We start from the raw sequence: 20,016 nt of genomic DNA on the forward strand, positions 1-20,016 counted from the left end.
ATCATATTAAAATTTAGCTATAAATGTATAGTTTTTTGTAATTTTATATTTTCTATATTTTCAAACCAATAAAATTTAAAAAAATGCAATTAATGTTCTTGAACTTCATAATTTCTCATTATTAGTTGACAAAAATTATATTGGAAATATAAAATATGTATCTTTTTGAAACAAAAATTTTCTCTAGAATATAGATTTTTTAGGAACGGATCGAGTATATAATACAGTTATATATGCAATCTAATGCTCAAAACAATAAATAGATGATCAAAAAGGTCTTGTCGACATTAACATAAAGGTTTTGTCTAGAATTCGATAGCTAAGAAATCAAGATATATAACCAATTCAATTGCGTAAATGTGATGAATAAGATGTACATTATTACGGATTTGACAAGTACATTAAAACCTTTTCTGATTTCATACATGCTACACTAATAAACTTTTTGTGAGTGCAAAAGTTCTTGAAAAGGATAGAAATAGACTTTTAGATCCACTAAAACAAATCTTTTAACCAATGGTTTGATCATATCTGTTCCCATTTCCTTGTTCACACAAACTACACCACCCCATGAATCTAATCATCTTTGAATCATTTAAACACATTGTTAAATAAAAGGTTTGAACAGTGGTGAATAAAGACAAAAACAAAATAAGTGTATACTATTAATTAATACCTAACCCCATCTTCAAACAACTTAATAAATTTGTTATACCATAAAGGAAGGGTGTGATCATATGTAAGCATCGCCTTATAGACAAATAATTATCTATAAACTAACAATTAATCAGGGTCCATCTCTTGAATGATAAGGATATAAAGTATTATTATTGTTTAAAATAACAACTAGTAGAGATTAAATTAACATATGCTCGCACGTCCTCTTTCATACACAACTCCTCTTCGTCTCCACCTTCTCTCCATTTTCTATTCTCTTATCTCTCTCTACTTCTACTCCTCGTCTCCCCTCAGCAACTCAGATCTCTTCCAAAAAGCGATCTAGATCGACGAAATACCTGATTTTTGGTCGATATCATTGATCGACACTTCTTTTCTAGCTCAATCTTTGTAAATATACAACTATATAGTCTTTAGAAAATATAAACATGAAGCGAGGTCTAGATATGGCAAGAAGCTACAATGATCATGAAAGCAGTCAAGAAACCGGACCCGAATCACCAAACTCTCCAACCTTCAACTCAGTCATCTCTTCTCATTCACCTAAGCGAAGGTACATAGAAAAAATTAATATACATCTTTGATTCAAATTATAAAATAATATCATAAAACACTACTTAGTATTAACAAAATTATATTCGTATAAAAAAAAATAAAAAAAATATATATATATATATATATATATTTCGTATATTGATGTACTTGCTAATACATAACAGTAGGAGATCCATGGAGAAGAGAGTAGTGAACGTACCGATGAAAGAAATAGAAGGATCTCGGCACAAAGGAGACACAACTCCACCGTCAGATTCATGGGCCTGGCGTAAGTACGGCCAAAAGCCCATTAAGGGATCTCCTTACCCTAGAGGTTATTACCGTTGTAGTAGCACAAAAGGTTGTCCGGCAAGGAAGCAAGTCGAGAGAAGCAGAGACGATCCAACTATGATTATCATCACTTACACCTCTGAGCACAACCATCCTTGGCCTCTCTCTTCTTCTTCTAGACACGGACCCAAACCAAAACCCGAGCCCAAACCCGAACCTGAACTAGAAGTACCCGAGGAGGTGGAGCTGGAAGAGGCTGGTAATAGTAAGCTTATGGTTATGGGGAGGGAGATCGAAACGACGCCGTCTTGCATCGTCGACGAGTTTGCTTGGTTTAGTGAGATGGAGACTACTTCTTCCACGATTCTTGAGAGTCCCATTTTCTCATCGGAGAAAAAGACGGCTGTCTCGGCGGCGGCGAATGACGTGGGGGTGTTTTTCCCGATGGGTGAGGAGGATGAGTCTTTGTTCGCTGATCTTGGAGAGTTACCGGAGTCTTCGGTGGTGTTTCGCCACCGGAGTAGCGTAGTTGGGTCACAAGTGGAGATCTTTTGACACGTGGTGGTATTTTTATTGTGGCTCACATGGGAAGCGTTGTACGCACGGCGCTACTCCGGTGATCTCCTCTCTAAACTTATTATTAAAAACAAAAACAAAAAAGAGTATGATTCGATTATGTATTTTCCTTTTTTTTTCTTTGCCACTATACTCTTTGAGAATTCTTCTTTTCCTCTATTTAATTTTCTGGATTTAGATTTAATTTACGTGGGTTGAATTACAATGTAGTTGGCTGAATAAAAATGGTTGTCATTTTTATGTGTATGTAACTGGTCAATTTTTATTTTATATTTTCTTTACCAAAAAAAATTATATTTTAATTACACTGGTCAAGACTCAAGAGTAGAACGTTGAGAAATGAAAGCTCATGTGTCATGTCATGGGGAATTATATTTTGCGTGGTTCTGATAAGGAATTTACAAGAAATGGAGTTAATACGATTGTTGCCAAATGTAAATTTGAGAGGTTGAAGATTTCTTAAAGAAACCAATCAAAATGAATGATCTAAAGATTACTTAAAACTATAAAAAGCATCGACACTTTATACATTGTTGGATCCTGAATATCACTTGACGACAAAAAATGGTGATTAATTTGATATCCAGAAACCTCATGCATAGAAGATTAAACAAATATTATTTGTGGAAAACTATCTCGAGAAACAATAACTTAAAGGATTGGTGGTACATGATTTTCATAAACTTTACTCGATGAATAATAGCACAACTAAACAAAGGAATTAATTAGTTGTGATTTGATTCACGTTACTAGGCCTGCCAAACTCTCTGTAATTAATATTATTAAAAGTTTGGGTACATTTATATGTTCAAATTAACTGGAGTTCTGACTTTTAGAGTTTTTTATTAAACAAATTGGCTGCAGTCCAACCCCTCTACATAAGTTTGTTTGTATATTTAAGCGTAGAAAAGATAAAGTTGTATGGTGTGCAGTGTGCTCCTTTTAATAAGTAGGAGTACAAAGCTAAAAGAAGACACGTAGAGATGTTTATCGGGGATTTTTAGATCAGGGTTTTAGCGGAATATAAGAAACCGTCTCTTAACTTTTAACTAAACCTGTTCTTAGAAGAAAATTGAAAATATTACATTCAAATGCAGTTTTAAGTTTTTATTAACATAATAAGGCAGTTCTCATTACTAAAACCATCTCCAACAACACTTTTTATTTTAAAGGACGGATCCACGTAAAATCAAACAAGTAATAAAAGGAGATATAAGCCTCAGTTAGGTTGTACACGTAGGATAGGAAAATCGTCCAATGAGTCATTTTTGACACGTCAGCACGGCTGGTAATGTTGAGCTTAGTTTTTTTTTTGAGCCCATGTCAATGGCCCAGGAAACTAAACTTTGGGTTTTCGTGATGAAACTAAACTTTGCGTTTTGTGTTTTATTAGAGATTTATTGTTATCGTTCTTCAAACTCTTTAACACAGCCGTCTCCGACTCTTGGCTAATCTTTGTCTGCAGACACCATGATTTCATCTCTCAACTCTTAACCTCCCCTATAGTTCAACGTATTCCTCTTAATTTCGCCAATAAATGTTATTCTCATTAACCCAATAACGATGTCGACCTCTTTGCTTCCTTCACGTCAACCCAAAGTCGTGGAAGCCGTCGCTATGGCTGCTCTTAGGCGTAGCAAAAAGAAGAAACTAAGTCACAGACTCATCCACTCTATAATCGGTCGAAGTCGAATACTACACGTGAACTTAAGAAGGCGGCGAAATCCCATAAGCCTCCGTTGAAGAAACAGAGGAAAGGTGTTTCGGATGAGAAGCCTGAAGCTTCTAATGATGATGATGAAGAAGAAGAAGAAGAAGAAGAAGAAGAAGAAGATGGTGACGAGGAGGAAGAGGACACAGAGCCATTGGCCGACGACTTTCTCGATGGTAGCGATGATGAAGAGGAACCTTTGGGTTCTGATTCTGACTCTGATGGATTTGATCTCGCAATGGCAGGATCTGGTAAAAGTAAAGCTATTGATGAAGAACGTAAAAGGCAGGAGCAAGATGCAAAAGATGAACTACATATGAACATAAAGGAACAACCTGACGAGTTTCGTCTACCAACCAAAAAGGTTCAATCTTTTGGAATTTTACAAATCAAATTCATTCTTTTTTTTAACATTTTTATTTTGCAATTGTTGGTTGGTTTATGTTGAAAAGATCAATGGAGTTTAGGTGTCTTATCATTGTTATTGATCTACTTTTCCAGGAACTTGAAGAAGAGTCAAGTGGGCCACCAGATCTTCCTACCTTGCACACGAGGATAAAAGAGAGTGAGAAATTTTTTTCAAGTTTTATTTCTTTTAAAGATTCTTCCTAAGGAACTAGCCTTTGTTTTATAGCTTGATATTACTTTTATGTATTCAGTTGTTAGAATGTTGTCGAATTTTAAGGATTTGAGGCCAGAAGGAGTGAAGAAGAAGGAATTTGTTGAATAGATTAAGGCTGATATTGGTTCTTATTACGGCTATAATGAGTTTCTTAATGGAATTCTGGTTCAGGTTTTTCGCTAATCGCTGACTTCACTTTTTATGTACACTTTTTTGGTCTTTTTTGGTGTAAAGCTATGTGTGAGCTAATTTTGTTACTCACATATGTTGAATTGGTGTATTGTGGCAGATGTTTCCTCTTGTTGACTCATGGAACTAATCGAAGCTTTTGAAAGCAAAGGCCTACGTCTATACGTCCACACACTTAAGGTGAACTTGGTTGTACAGTTATACTGTGGAGTGTGTTGAAGTAAGTGTTTCTCAATCGTTGACGTATAATTATATGGCGATGTTTGTTTTGGATAGACTCGGTGACGGGATTTGGCTGATGTTAACAGAGGAGTTGATCTAGATCCATTAAGCAAGTGGTCAAAAGTAAGTTGTGTTCGAAGATTGTCTTCCTTTCGATTGAAAAGTACTACTATTTTGTGGATTCTGCAACTAATCATGTCATTAAAAATTGCAGGCTGGACTTGTCGTTTATGATTCACAAGTTCCAAATGGTGCAACTTCTGAGTATATGCTGGTTTCTATATGGTACGTGTCTTCTTGATTTTTGTACTTCCAGCTCACACATACTTAATGAATTTCTTTTCTTGCTTGCTGAGCTGGGTACCAGTGGGTCGCTTAATGGGCAGCAACGGTTGGTTGTTAAGGGAAGATTTGCACCCAAGAATTCTGAAAAGATCTTGCTGCGCTATATCAGCAAGTAACTTTCACTTTGCCACTTTCTATCAACTTTTGAAATTTGAATTGTCAAAAACGAATACCAAGTTGGTGTTCTTAATGTAAATCCTTGCATGGAGTTTTCTTAAATGAGTACGTCATTTAATTTGGTAGCAAGAGCCAGTACATGATTCTTTTGAAGAACGATCACTTCTTTCTCAAATATACCCAAAGCTGTTTCTATCTTTCCTTTCTGCGCAACTAGGTAATCATGAATTGCTAAATTGATTGTATTTATTCACACTTATTATCAGTAAAGCTCATATAAAAAAATTCAAAAGAAAATTAGATCAATCACAATACGCACTACATAAAAGACATAATTGGCTTACAAGTTTTATACGATTGAGATCTTTTAATACCTGGTTAATTGGTTTAACTATATAGATAAATTATTTATTGTATTTATAAATAGTTTTCTTTGATATTTTGGACCATAACCCTCTTCTCACTCATCAAATACATAGTCTATAGATGTTGAAATGAAAGAATTTGCAAAGAAAGCAAGTAGATTTGGTAATAGATCAATTTAATGAGAAATAAAACTATGGGAAAGCTGTTGGAGATCAATGGCAAACACTCTACAATTTGTATCTTGGTAAGAAAGCCTTTATAAATAAACACTTGACAAAAAAACATTACTCTTTCTCAGTAGGAATGAGCTTAGATGTTGGACGTATAGTTTTGGTTTTGAAGTTTTCCTTTTCATGAAAAGGAGCTGTTTTGTGGATGAAGTCTGTCAAAGCTACTAAGTTATAGGTTTCCACTTTGATTTGCTTATTGTGGTATGTCTTTTGTTCTGTTTTATCTTTCCGGGAAAAGTTCACTACTTGACATCTCTAAATAAACCAGCTAGGAAACAAATGCTTTTGCGGGAAAGTTAGCAGTCACTTTTCGCTTCTTTCTATTTGTATATTGTTATGTTTGTGTTCCATTTATGATTTATTGCAGATATAGGATTTTGCTTGCTATTCTGAAGTTCACAAGAAAACACTTCTAAGATAATTCTACAATGTAACTATGTAAGGTCATAGTCTTCCTTCATAGACGATGCTTCTCTCTAATGAAAAAATCTGGTTGCTTCAAAAACAATAACAATAATGCTTCTTTGATAGTTTATTTCTTTGTCTCGGTAGGCTTCTTCACTTATTTTCTCTACTAGAGTTAATTAGGATCATTACCATTCAAACGACTGATCGTTAAACCTCTAACACTAAGCAACAACACAGTTTACCACACAGTAAGGATACTACAATAAATGGAACAATCCAAAATCATAAATTGAAGCCTAAACTTAGCTGTTTTTGTTTCTTGAGACAGTCTTATTGACCTTCAACTATTGTTATCTATTATGATATGGACAGAACTTAGGTTCACCCCTTAGGGTGAACCTTTAAATTCACCACATCCTTTAGCACCAATCAAATTTCCACATAGATTATTAATTAAAAAATATTAAATTAAACAAAAAATAGCTATAAAAAATAAAAAATACTAATTTTAACGATGCTAACGCTTCCACATAAACTCTAAACCCTAAATCTTAAATTCAAAACCCTATACCCTAAATTATAAACCCAAATCCAAACCCCTAAACCCAAACCCTAAACCCTAATCCTAAACCCTAAACCCTAATCGTAGACCCTAAACCTAAACCCTATATCCTTATACCCTAATCCTAGACCCTAAACCCAAACCCTATACCCTAAACCCTAATCCTAGACCTTATATCCAAATTATATATTTTAAACCCAAAAAATAGACTATAAACCTAAACCCTATACCCTAAACCCAAGTCTTAGACCCTAAACCTAAACCTTAACCCAAACCCTATAGCATCTAAGTTTGGGGTTTGGATTTAGGGTTTACCGTTTGGGTTTTAGGTCTAGGATTTGGATTTAGGGTATAGGCTTTGGATTTGGGTTTAAGATTTACCGTTTGGACTTATGGTTAAAGTTTTGGATTTAGGGTATATAATTTGGGTTTAAGGTTTACGGTTTGGGTTTAGGGTCTAGGACTTGAGTTTAGGGTATAGACTTTAGGTTTATAGTCTAGTTTTTGGGTTTATGGTATATAATTTGGGTTTAGGATCTATGATTAGGGTTTAGGGTTTAGGGTATAGGGTTTGGGTTTAGGGGTTTGGATTTGGGTTTAGAATTTAGGGTATGGGGTTTTGAATTTAAGATTTAAGGTTTAGGGTTTACGTGGAAGCGTTAGCGTCGTTAAAATTAAAATTTTTATTTTTTGTAGCTATTTTTTATTTAATTTAATGTTTTTTAATTAATAATCTATGTGGAAATTTGATTGGTACTAAAGAGTGGGGTGAATTTAAAGGTTCACCCTAGGGGGTGAACCTAAGTTCTGTCCTTAATATCTACACACGCAATGCGGTCATACCATATATATGCGTGCATATTTATATTTAAAATGCAAAAAAAGTCTATTGAATACTAATAAAACAGATTCGGTGTGAGAAAAAAAGATGGATATGGCAGATGAAGGGAGACCAAGAGATTAACGAATGTGTTTTCAGTTCTCACCAAAAGGATAATGTAAGATTAAAATTCTTCTTTTCCTACAAAGAAGCTTAAAAAAAGAGAGTCCAGTCTCCAACACGAGGTCGTGTTTTAAATTAGCAGTCATGGCTTGATTTATATGTTTTAGATATAAGGTTTTATGTGGTCGTTTGTTTAAAAAGTTTGTCATTTAGTTTTGCTCTTATCTTATTTTTCATTTGTAAATGTTTTCCCATAAATTTGTTTGGTGGACAATATCACTTTTTCTTCCTTTGGTCAATTTTGACTAAATTTACTCTCTAATTCGGTATAAAATGGTTCAGTTTGGTATGAAAAATAACAAATTTAAATCATCGGTCAAACTAATAAGAAATTGTATGTAATATTAAACCAAGATTATGTGTTTCAAAATAAAAATTGAAACCAAGATTGTATACTACAAATTTAGTTAGCCCAATAAAATTAATTTTAAAATAAACCAAAATATGGTTTACGTAAATCATAGATGATCAAAACATAAAATATTTAGATTAAAATTAACGATTAGTTAATTTCTAACTCATACCATTAAATCTATTATTTCAAACATTAAAACCCACAATAAACCACGAGTTTTAACATTTCTAACTCATATTTCATTCTCTACTATTTTTATAAATCCTCACAAAAAAAAGATATAATGGTATTAGAAAACTCGATCTCATACTTTTTTGATCAAATCCGATTAATTTATGTATTTGATAGTGTTATAAAACTTAAAACATTATAAAAACTTACAATTCAGGATTAAATATCAAGGAAAGAGTATCAATCATAACTCATATGATTCACTCAATCACTATAATCACTCCATCATATATTCTTCTTAATGATTATATGATCTTCACATTTATTGTTTGATTCATATAGCTCTACTATATAAAGCTATGTAACTCTCTTTATATCAAGAACACAATTCATACATTTCTCATAAGTTATTATGGTATCAGAGCAGGTTATTTGTGTGAGTTTTGATCCACCGATCAAACTCAAGATAAACATGTTTCCGTAGCTTATTTAAAATTTCACGTTTTTTTGTTTTCTTCGTCTTTTATTTCAAGTTTTTCTTAATCTTTTTGTTCTCATTTGTTACGTTTCTTTTTATCAAGCCAAAGTGCTTCTTGTAGTGATTTATAAAGCCAACGTTCCATTTCTTCTGCATCTTTAGTCCAGGTGTGCACACGTCCACTTTCTTCTGCAACTCCAGAGTTGATATGTGGTCAAGTCATTTATGACTCCATCAAGCTATATGCTTCCACACGACTAGTATGGTCGTCTGTGTCTAAATCAATCCAAGCTACAAGTCCATCTCACAGTATGGTTCAAGCGCAATGCTTCTTCTTATCTCCTATCATATTTTTTAAATATGTCAATCTCAAGCCGCTTCTTCCGCTATCTTGGCTTCATCACCCCCTTGAGCTTGAGGGAGCGTATCAAGGAAAGAGTATCAATCATAACTCATATGATTCACTCAATCACTATAATCACTCCATCATATGTTCTTCTTAATGATTATATGATCTTCACATTTATTGTTTGATTCATATAGCTCTACTATATAAAGCTATGTAAATCTCTTTATATCAAGAACACAATTCATACATTTCTCATAAGTTATTATTAAAACTACAACAATCCAAAAAATTCGATCATTTTTAGTTATATAATTGAAATTTGGTGTAGACAACATAATCATAATTACACCCAATTTAACATAAAGTAATTTTACACAAAATTATATCTTTTATAAAAACTGATCCATCAAATCCCGCGCGTAATATATATATATATATAGTGCATGTAAAACATTCATTCAACATGCAATTGTCATAGAGCTCGATCAACACAAGCGGAGACCAACTATCCTAAAGGTAATCTCTGATTAATATGATGATATGAAGTTTTCTTATTTTTTAGACTTTGTCATACTTGCTTCAGAGGAATAAGATTAGCAAAATAAAACTACGAAGCAGTATGGAAGCATAGCTTAGTCAAGTTTAAGAAGTCAATAGTGATAAAATAAAATCATAACCTATCTTAATTTTTAAAAAAATATTTTAGATATTTTTCCGGTTTACCAGTTCACTGTTTTGTTGAACTATTTTAGTATATGGAGGACAAAAATGGTGAAAAAACTCATCTTATTTTAAAGTATTACAATACATCTAATTGTCAACAACTAGAATGCGTCATAAGCATTTAGTAGGTCCCACTTGGGAATTTTCTTTTTATCATTGGTTGTGTCACGTATTGAGAAGACCCAATTGATCTGTGTAATTTTTATATCATGGGCTGCGTCAAGTAATGAGTATAACAAATAGGCTTTGTGAAACTAAATGAAGAAGTCCTCAATTTTTTTCCCGTGGGTTTTGTACATCGTAGAAGTTAACCTAGGGTTTCCTACATCGCTAGACAGATCTGGAGATTAAATAAAGAAGTCGTCACTTTAAACATTGTATTTGCATAATTGTAAGTGTTTCATGTGAAAACTAACAGTTTCTAACATGCATATTAAGATTTTATTGGTTGATTCAAAATTATTTCTAAACACTGTATAAAAAAGGCTTCTGCATTAGCCTGTCCCAAAAGAAGTTATAATAGTTGAACTATTTTTGCCACTAACTGTACGCATTCAAATTTAAAATCACGTACTTGCAAGTTTTGCATTTTTAGGCCCGAAGCAGCCATGACCTTCATTATTCTCTTGACTATTAAATCACAAACCTAGACTACTAAGCTGCAAAAAAATAAGGTCTCAAACAAAAGCTAACATGCAAATTTACTACAACTCAATACCTCACAATAAATCCTTAAAATTACAAATATTCACATGCAAAAGACCAATTTAGAGCACACCATCTCCTCATCCTTAATACAAAGCAACAACATCCTCGCAGCATGTGCAAGTGAATACAACATCATGTACACAAAATTAGCCAATACATCAACAAAGTGAAGCGTGGGGGCTACGAACCTATAACAATAAAAGCAGAAAAAAAAATATTAAAGAAAACTACTAAACCCATGTAAAGCACAAAAAGATATTCAAATTTTAGTTATCTTTTTCAAAAAATTCAAAAAATTGAAAATCAATAAACAAAAAAAAATTTATGATATTTTTGGTAAATATTATGTTAATGTCACATCAATATTTATATTGAATTTAGATATTTAACTCAATTATATATTAGCAGTCAAATATTTAGTTATCATATAAGTATACCTAAATAATATTTTTTACTGTACAAACCATAATAATTTTTACTATTCAAACCGATGCGTAGCGCCGGCAAAACCACTAGTAAAGGGAAAAAAGGATGGTTCTCCAACGATAGCCCTTTATATATTTTCTTTAAATTTTTAATATATTACATTTTAGTCTTCAACAGTATAATAATTAAATATCATCATTAAACTTTCAAAAATAAAAAATAAAATACTATTTGATAGATCTTAAGAGAAAGTATTTTTGAAAAAATATAATAATATGTAGTCAAATATAACTTTAAATGATATAAAAATGTTAATAGTGTATTTTTAATTGAAATAATAAACTATAATGATAAGTACTAAAATATGATATATAAAAAGTTATCATGCAATTATGAGACATATATAATTGTAGGGACTAAAGTGAAAAGTGAATAGTGTTTAAAAGATCTGAATAGTGACTCTTTATATTTGAAGATGTATTGTTCACCCCTTTAAAAAATAAAGGGATAAAGAGTTGTTGGAATGCAAAACTCTTTAGAAAATAAAGGGATAAAAAGCTGTTGGAATCTTGAAGATGCTCTAAGATAGTTTTCTTTAACCAAGACTTACTCTCTGGTACAATCTAACTAAATAAGTGTCTACTACACCCACTAAGTGGATCCCATATATCTTATTCTACATTTTCTTAGTTAAGAGACAAAACAAAATGGGCCCCATGTCAAAATTTAGTTCAAACAAACAAATATTATGCAGCCCCTCTACCACATGTGTTAATATTGACAATTACATTTGGTCATGTATAATTACAAGGTGAAAGTTCGACAATGGGGGCCAAAACAGGCACACAGCTTAATCAAACAGAATTCGTTCCGGACCAAAGCGATGCTGCAGGATGTCCTTCCGTTCATCCGACAACCGTGGCAGGTGGTGACGTTGCCGAAGATGTTAACCCCCCTAACGTTAAAAAACCAACCGGAGATATGGGGATATCTCGTTGATCCGAAGTTGAATGAAAAGCAGTAACATATATATGCATAAAAAGACGGTGTTATGATGGTTTTTTACCGTCTGCTATCGCTCCTTCTGGTCTACCGTTCTCATGTGTAATGAATCTTAAGTTGTAAGAACCGCAAGAAGTATGTGCAAAATCTGGCTCTTTTCGTTTCTTCCTCTTGAGTTCATTATTTTTCCTTTTGTAAAATGAATGTTAGTTTTCCAAAACATTTTTTCCAGAAAATATGTTCATAATCAATATCTTTATTATCCAACCTATCTTTTGAGATGTGTCAAGCTATATCTCTGATGGTGGTATAATCATGATGTATAAAAGCTCTCTCTCTCTCAATGGATACACCTCTGCCTCGAACTCTAAGACGAGATTCAAAACTGTGGCACTGGTTCTGAAGCTCTGGAGTTGTCATCGCCGTGCCCCTTTTTGTCACAGCCACCACTTGTGAGAAGTTTGATAGCAACAATGACCAACTTTGACATTTGATGTTTGTCAGATCTTTTGAGTTTATACATCTCGTAAAGTTTTGATCTTGAATCAAGTTTTAATAATGTTTGTTTGGCTGTTTGGTATATTAACATACTTTTCCCAAAAATAATTACGACATGAGCAGATTCTCAGTTATAGTGTACATGTGAATATCGTTACAACAGTGTACATGTGGACATCGTTAGAACATGTACATTTAAACATAGGAATATGTGGACACGTCGAGCCAAGATCATATCCATGTGGTTACTCAATATACTCATGAACATGATGTACACAACAACAAAAATGCAACATGGAGTTTGTTTACTTTATTCGAATGAATCAAAATTTAACACGAACATGATGTACATCTCCAATTCTATCCGAAAGAATTAAAATTTACATAATTAAAACAATTTAAACTTTGCTTTGGATTCTCATCTGGCATAGATTTTGTGTACATATATTCACCATTTGAACATAAATGTTGAAACTTCTAAATCTATGTTACAAATTCGTAAATGTCTGATCGAATGTTGCACCATAGTAAAATGTACATGTCGATATTGGTAGACAAGTGTACATGTAGATATGTTTATTATTGAGCTACTTGTAATATTTCAAAATATACATGTCGATATTGGTAAACAAATATACATGTGGAGATTAAATCTTGGTGTACATGTGGATGATGTACACATCACCCAACCTCATGAACTTTATTTAGTATCAATGTATCCATCATACTCCATCAATTAAATATATGCTCCAGCGAATAATTACGTTTTAACTAGTCTTTTAGATATAGAAAATATTTGAATAAATAATACATCATAAAAAACCACATAATAATGAAAATAATCTAACAAATGGGATATGAGTTATGTATCATTACTTTGATATACACATAGATATTATTACTTTGATATACACATAGATATCATTTACAACTGTGTACACGTATATAGTTATCATTATTTCGATGTACACATATATATCATTTACAACTGTGTACACGTATATATTTACATTTGTGTACACGAATATAATTGATTTGACTCATTATTTCGATGTACACATATATATCATTTACAACTGTGTACAAGAATATAGTTATCATTATTTCGATGTACACATATATATCATTTACAACTATGTACATGTGTACACATAGATATCTTTACAACAGTGTACACATCGATAAAGCCCACAACCACTATGTACATGTGTACACATAGATATCTTTACAACAATGTACACGAATATAGATATCATTAATTCGATGTACACATAGATATCATTACAACAGTGTACACATCGATAAAGCCCACAACCACTATACAACATGTCTTTAATGAGTGACAATTTTGTAAATAACATGTCTTCTTCCTTTTAGGTTACCGAAAATTCTGCAACTTTCTATTCGAGCCGCCATCAATTTCTTTTCACTTAATCATCATTTTCTTTGCAATTTTAACACAAAAACTTACAAATCTTATTTAGATTAACCAAAAAAACAAGATTTTTCAACAAATCAAGTTTGTAACTGATTTTAACCAACATTTTTTTTGTCCATGTCTGCCAAGTGTTTATTCTTTGATTTCTGGCCATCGCCGCCGCGTTTTCGAACACACGTAAGAGAGTTACGACACGGTGACAATGTGGACTACTAGATCTTGTCTCCGGCGAGAGCTTGTCGACTTTCTCGTATGACTCTTCACAAGAGAGAAGGAAGAACAACATTATTTCCTTCTTTTGCCATTAAAAGTCTCTTTATCCTCTTCATCCTTTTTTACCACTAAAATCATTGTTTCCCAGATTTTTTATTGAGATTTCTTTACCATTAAAAGTTATTTCTCTTTACAGAGAGAAAAAGAAAAATAAAATTAAAAATTGTGAGATCTATTTAGTTTCAAGATTAGTTTGTAGTTGTGAAAACTACCATATTAGCACAAATTGTTCTATGATATTATAAAAACTCATAAACTGTTCTATAGTGAAAATAACTCAAGAAAATATATGGTGATGATCCATAAAAAAGAAAACTACATTTTGTAATAATTAAGTGTATATCTATAGATTTTGAACGATTGATACACTTTTTATATTATTTTTGGGCGTGAAATTATATCATTTGGAGAATAGATTGAGTGTTATATATGGGACCGTTATATATGCGTTCTATCATCATGTCTATGTTTTGCAACTAAAATAGTATCTCTACAAATTAATAATTAAATTAGTAAATTTTATTTAGTTTAAAATTAGGTTCTTACCTAATTATTTTCTCATAAATTAATATTTTAAGATATCAAAATTTATATATTAGATTAATGGTTAATAATTGCACAATTTGATCTGAAATGGATGAGCTAGAAAAAAAAGATCACCACTACATATTAAGTACTAGGAACGGCCCGCCCTACGGACGAGATATAATTTATTTGTGATTTAGGTTATTATTTTGAGTATGATTTTGTGGGGGCTGTTTTTGGTTCACACTTTCAAGAGATGTATATGATAATGATTTTTGTTTTTTAAAAAATTTTAGTTGAGGAGAGATTATATGTGATAATATATATTTTGCTTTTTTGCAATAGTTGGTTTTTTTTTAAAGAGTTGTGGCATTGTTATGTCGTGTGGGCTTCAAATGGTCTTCATGTTGTTTCTTTTTATGAAAATTTGATTTTGTATTTGGTGTATTATTTGTGGTTTGTAATATTTAGGTTCGGAAAGATTGAGTTGTGGATAATTTTTATATGTTATAAAAGTAATTATCATTTATGTTGAAATCATAGTTTTTCGCCATGTTATTGGAGTGGAAGTGGTGATTATTTGAAGTTGCATTTCTTATTAAAAGTAAAATGTTAAATTAAATGAGAAGAAGATATTAATGCAAAGCTAATCAAAATAAAAACACACTGAAACTGGAAAGTGTGAAAACTCAGTAGTGACCGACGAGTGTAGGCACTTGTCAGTCACCGTAAAACCAACACTAAAAACTTCTCCATTTGCTTATAGTAATAACAATCACTATATCCATTTTTGAGATTATTGAGAAGTGTTGGTATTGTAAAGATCATATTAGTTTCATAACATTTTGTTTTTAATATAGAGGCGTCGCATAAGGAAGTTTGATCTATCTCAGCATTTGCCATCCCGAGACATGTTGGTTTTTTGTTCAAGACGATCCATAAATTTCATGCATTCATCATGTTCTCATGTGCATAACAAAATTATGGCATAAAGATGTTACCTTTACCACAGTTGTTGTTTGCTAATATGTGAAGATGTTTTAGTCTTGTTGCGGTTTTTTTTTTCAAAGTCAAAATTATTTGTTTTTTTCCTAATAATAATTATTAATTGTATTATATTAAGTAAAGATTTTCTTACTTAATCTCATACACTGACGTTTACAGTCATTCATCTGAACTGAACGGTTTTCGGATATTTTAAATTTTGTATGTTACAATTAAAATAAAAAGCAAAGAAAAACACATTGGTTAAGTATGTATAATTGGTTTAATAGTTTTTCTCATTTGAGAAGGTTTGGTTATAGATGTAGTTTGAATAGTTATTTCCGTGGTTACTTTATTTTATGGGGTTTTATTATGATTTTTCACTATTTTTTGCAATTAAGTAAATTTATACTTTGATGGTTGAGATAATTTCAATAGAAATATTTTCTTCTTTATTTTATTAATATAGATATTTTGATTGGTTTATTTTATATTTTATACTTTCATTAATAGTCTTATATCTTATCGTTTTTATTACGTTTTAATTTAAAATTTATAATTACAAAAATTTTATTTTCATATCAGTATTAAATTAGTTATATTGAAACTCTCTTTGAAATTCATGAAGTTACTACATTTATTTGCATATGGTTTCTTTGATGTGTTATTATATAAATACAATTTTCATTTATTTTTTATAATTAATTTTTTAATTCTATTTTAATATTTTTCTCAATTAATTTTTAAAAATGTTTTAAGATTATGTGACTTATTCCATTTTAGTTGTAATATGCTGTTGTTCAAAAAAAAAGTTGTAATATGCTATAGGCATAATAAATATTATTTTAATACATATAAGTAGAAAATGGTAAAATACTGTCATATATGAATTAATATTATAAAATGAATAAAAATATTTTAGCATATGATTATAGGCTATCAAGGTGCAGTTTTGTTTTAATATTACTTTTGAAATGGATTTGAACTTTAGAGTCGATTTTTGAATATCAGGATAAAAATTATATTATAAACTTATAATTATTCTTCGTGACTTACACGGAGTTTTGAAAAGCTATTAGCAGTTTTTTGTTATAGATTTTTTTATTACTTTTAATAAATTTGATCAATAATCTGTTGAAACCATTAACCTTTATACATTTTTCTGCACACATCGGTTAATGCCACAATCAGAAATTTAAAGTCAAGAATAAATATATGTGTGTTACGATGAATAGATTTTCATAGGATATACATATATAATTCAAATTAAGCTGTTTTTTTTGGTTTTGGAATGTATAAATTTACATGCTCTTGCTTCCTCCAACTTGAAAAGGCAATGGGACAGACTTTGACGCTCTGTGTTTCCCACATTGTTGAAACGCTCAATCTTTTTGAAAAGGCAAGATTAAGATCAAATTGTTGTAGCTCCTTTAACGCTTAGCATGTTTGACTACACCGACTGAGACGGAAGCTGCGTTACTCCTCCCACTGTCCCAGCCTGAAAATGTAAATAAATATGTCAAATCAAATTGAAGAACTTAATAGAGAGATTTGATCAGCTACATGAGTAGTTGGCGTAGTGATAGAGATACAGATATATTTCCCGTTAATGGTTTCCATCATTGATTCATTGAGAGCTCTCCATGTTTTGAGTTGGATCTTGGCAAATAGCTATGAATACATCAAGAACTATATTATTGGTGTGAGCGTTGAATCCACCTAAAGAGCCTGAAACAACAGAGTGTCGGTGAGATTCTTGAGCATATTGAGCTCCACCAAAGCAGTCACACTCGTTTTCAACACCTTGTTCACGATCTCTCTTCTCATTACTGCCTCACAAACTAAAACTGACATAAATGGAACGCAGAGTATCAAGGTGTTTAAAATGCCTCCGATTAGATTAAATTGTGTACTATATGAGTTCTTACTACTGCGGCCCATCAAAAGAATTGGATTAAGAGTTTTCTGAGTTCTTGCTATTGCAATCCATCAAAAGAATTGGACTAAAACCAAAAAAAAAAGTAAGAAAAAGAATTGGACTAAAAGTTTTCTAAGTTCTTGCTATTGCAGTCCATCAAGCAAAGCTTTTCAGTTCTGCTTCGAATGTGGATGAAATCAAGACCCATTGAAACTTTACTTTTAAAATGATAATATATAGCTGCAGCGGAGAACATATATCTTATTACATCTTTTACGTAGTGTGGGCTTTGGTTTGGCTATATATTTGGTATTATACGTTAAGATGACTGTTTCAGTCTAAATCAGTGGTGGGAGATTTGGGATCTTTTTGTTCATCTTCTCTTGTGTGTTGGGCCTGAAACAACCGTTAACTGAATCTTCTTGACTTCTTCCAGCGATCAAGATTTTAGTAAACTACTAAAACTAAGATCACCTTTAACCCTGATTTCTAAGGGGTACTTAAAGGGCATGGGCCCCACAAAAAACTAAAACTCACCCCTTCTTTCTTTTATGCAAGAGGCGAGTTTAGTGTAGTTCTTGTACTGTTCGCGGGTTTCACTGACACGTGTCGGTCCGCGATTGGTTAATTTTTAATTTTTTTTTAATCAGACAAAAAAGAAAAAAATAATAATAATAGAAACCCCTAATCGTTCTTAGGGTTAAAGTTGCTCTTAAATGATGTTTCTAATATTTATTTTACTACAAGCGCCGTCCAAAAATGTCATCATCGTTATTAAATGTAGATGTTTCGGCCCATACAGAGATTGAATTTGTTCAGTCTTTAATGAAAATGCACATGCACGTACCATTAGTCACTAGACTCACCACTATCAAATCCAATCGAGGAAACGACTCGATGAACAAATAAATGAATTCACTTTGTTTTAATTAACAGAATATGAAAAAATTGTCAACACATGTACGTTCAAGAAACTTGTGTTTTTATTTTCTCTTTCCTTTATTCATCGACCAACACTCCTCTTTAATAGTTCTCGAACAAAAAAAAACACTCGTCTTTAAGCCAAAGAAAAAAGAAAACCTACTTGGAGAGACACAAGAATACTTTGAGGAACAAACAAATACTTTATGTCTGAAGACAGATACCTTAGCCACTGACATCAATTCACGCCGCATTTTGCTCACCAAAAGCCCCCACTCTTGTTTTCTTCGTCCTCTAGTCTATCTCTTCTTCATAAGAAATGTTGGGTCTACTAAACAGTTATCTTCTTTCTTTTTTTTGTGATGTGTCATTTTAGGTTTGTGTGGTTAATGAAATTCGAATTATTCTGTAGCTGTCATATCTTTTCCTCACTATTTTGTAAACTTTTAGAATAATGTTATAAATTAATATGTTTTTTTTTTTGGTAAATTTTTTTTTTAATTAATATGTTTGTTATATGGACTTATAGTTTCATAGCAAGGGGAAAACACTTAGTACAAGTAAAGTCAGCAATTGCAACAGTGAGAGACCATTCCTTCCATGTTCTTGGTCGTTGATGAAAATTGTTTCACCAACCTTATTAACTACACATAGCTTGCGACCGAATTCCGCTACCTTATTTTCATTATTTGACTATATGTTTAATCTGGACTACTTTATATATAGTCTATAAGCTATGATATTAAAGCGTACAAATTATAATATCTGCGAAGCAATTTTTGTCGGCAGCCCATAACTTATGTGCTTCGCTCACTTTGTTAGTATGTATATCTTCCAACAGAGTGTGCGATAGGTTGTGCACATCGTGATCAAACACGTCCTCTCTCGAATTTTAAAATTCCAAGTCAAATATATACATCCTGACAAAGAGAAATATTTGTTTCCGTATCAATTAATGACTTTGCCAAACATTTGAGACTTGTATTCAATTCCAAGATTTAACATGGAGTATCAATTTTATATGAAAATGAAAATCATAAAAACGAGCATAATTGTCACGCAAGCCAATTCGACTAACATATTATACCGTCTAATAAATCAATAAAGACAAATATTACCCAAAAAGTTCGAAATGTGGGGTTATGCTTCAGAAGTGATACTCCCATTTATATCAGAAGGAAATTTATATCAGAAGGAAAAAGAAGATAATAAATAAAGTGGCATCACCTAGATAGATTTCTTGTCGCTGACCGTAAGGTTTAGTAGTCGAAAAATTCATCTTTAAAATTAAATATATCATGAGTTCCAATCTTTTTACCATGATTTTAACTATGATTAGCCATTAATTGCATATGCTTTAAATAACATAAGTATTCGACTCTTACATATAATT

The 20,016-nt window shown here is 31.8% G+C and overlaps 1 protein-coding gene and 1 pseudogene across 1 annotated transcript; both read left to right on the forward strand.

The window, feature by feature from the left end:
* Positions 1-816: 816 nt before the first annotated feature.
* Positions 817-2,384, forward strand: LOC125583395 (probable WRKY transcription factor 65). The gene is made up of 2 exons (XM_048750259.1): positions 817-1,231; positions 1,398-2,384. Exons 1-2 carry the CDS (start codon positions 1,107-1,109, stop codon positions 2,056-2,058), a joined length of 786 nt encoding a protein of 261 aa, XP_048606216.1. The 5' UTR covers positions 817-1,106; the 3' UTR covers positions 2,059-2,384.
* A 487-nt stretch (positions 2,385-2,871) lies between these two features.
* Positions 2,872-5,414, forward strand: LOC106454156 (annotated as a pseudogene).
* The last annotated feature ends 14,602 nt before the right edge of the window (positions 5,415-20,016 follow it).

Source organism: Brassica napus, chromosome C3 (genome assembly GCF_020379485.1).
Source record: "Brassica napus cultivar Da-Ae chromosome C3, Da-Ae, whole genome shotgun sequence".
In the NCBI taxonomy this organism is placed as follows: Eukaryota; Viridiplantae; Streptophyta; class Magnoliopsida; order Brassicales; family Brassicaceae; genus Brassica; species Brassica napus.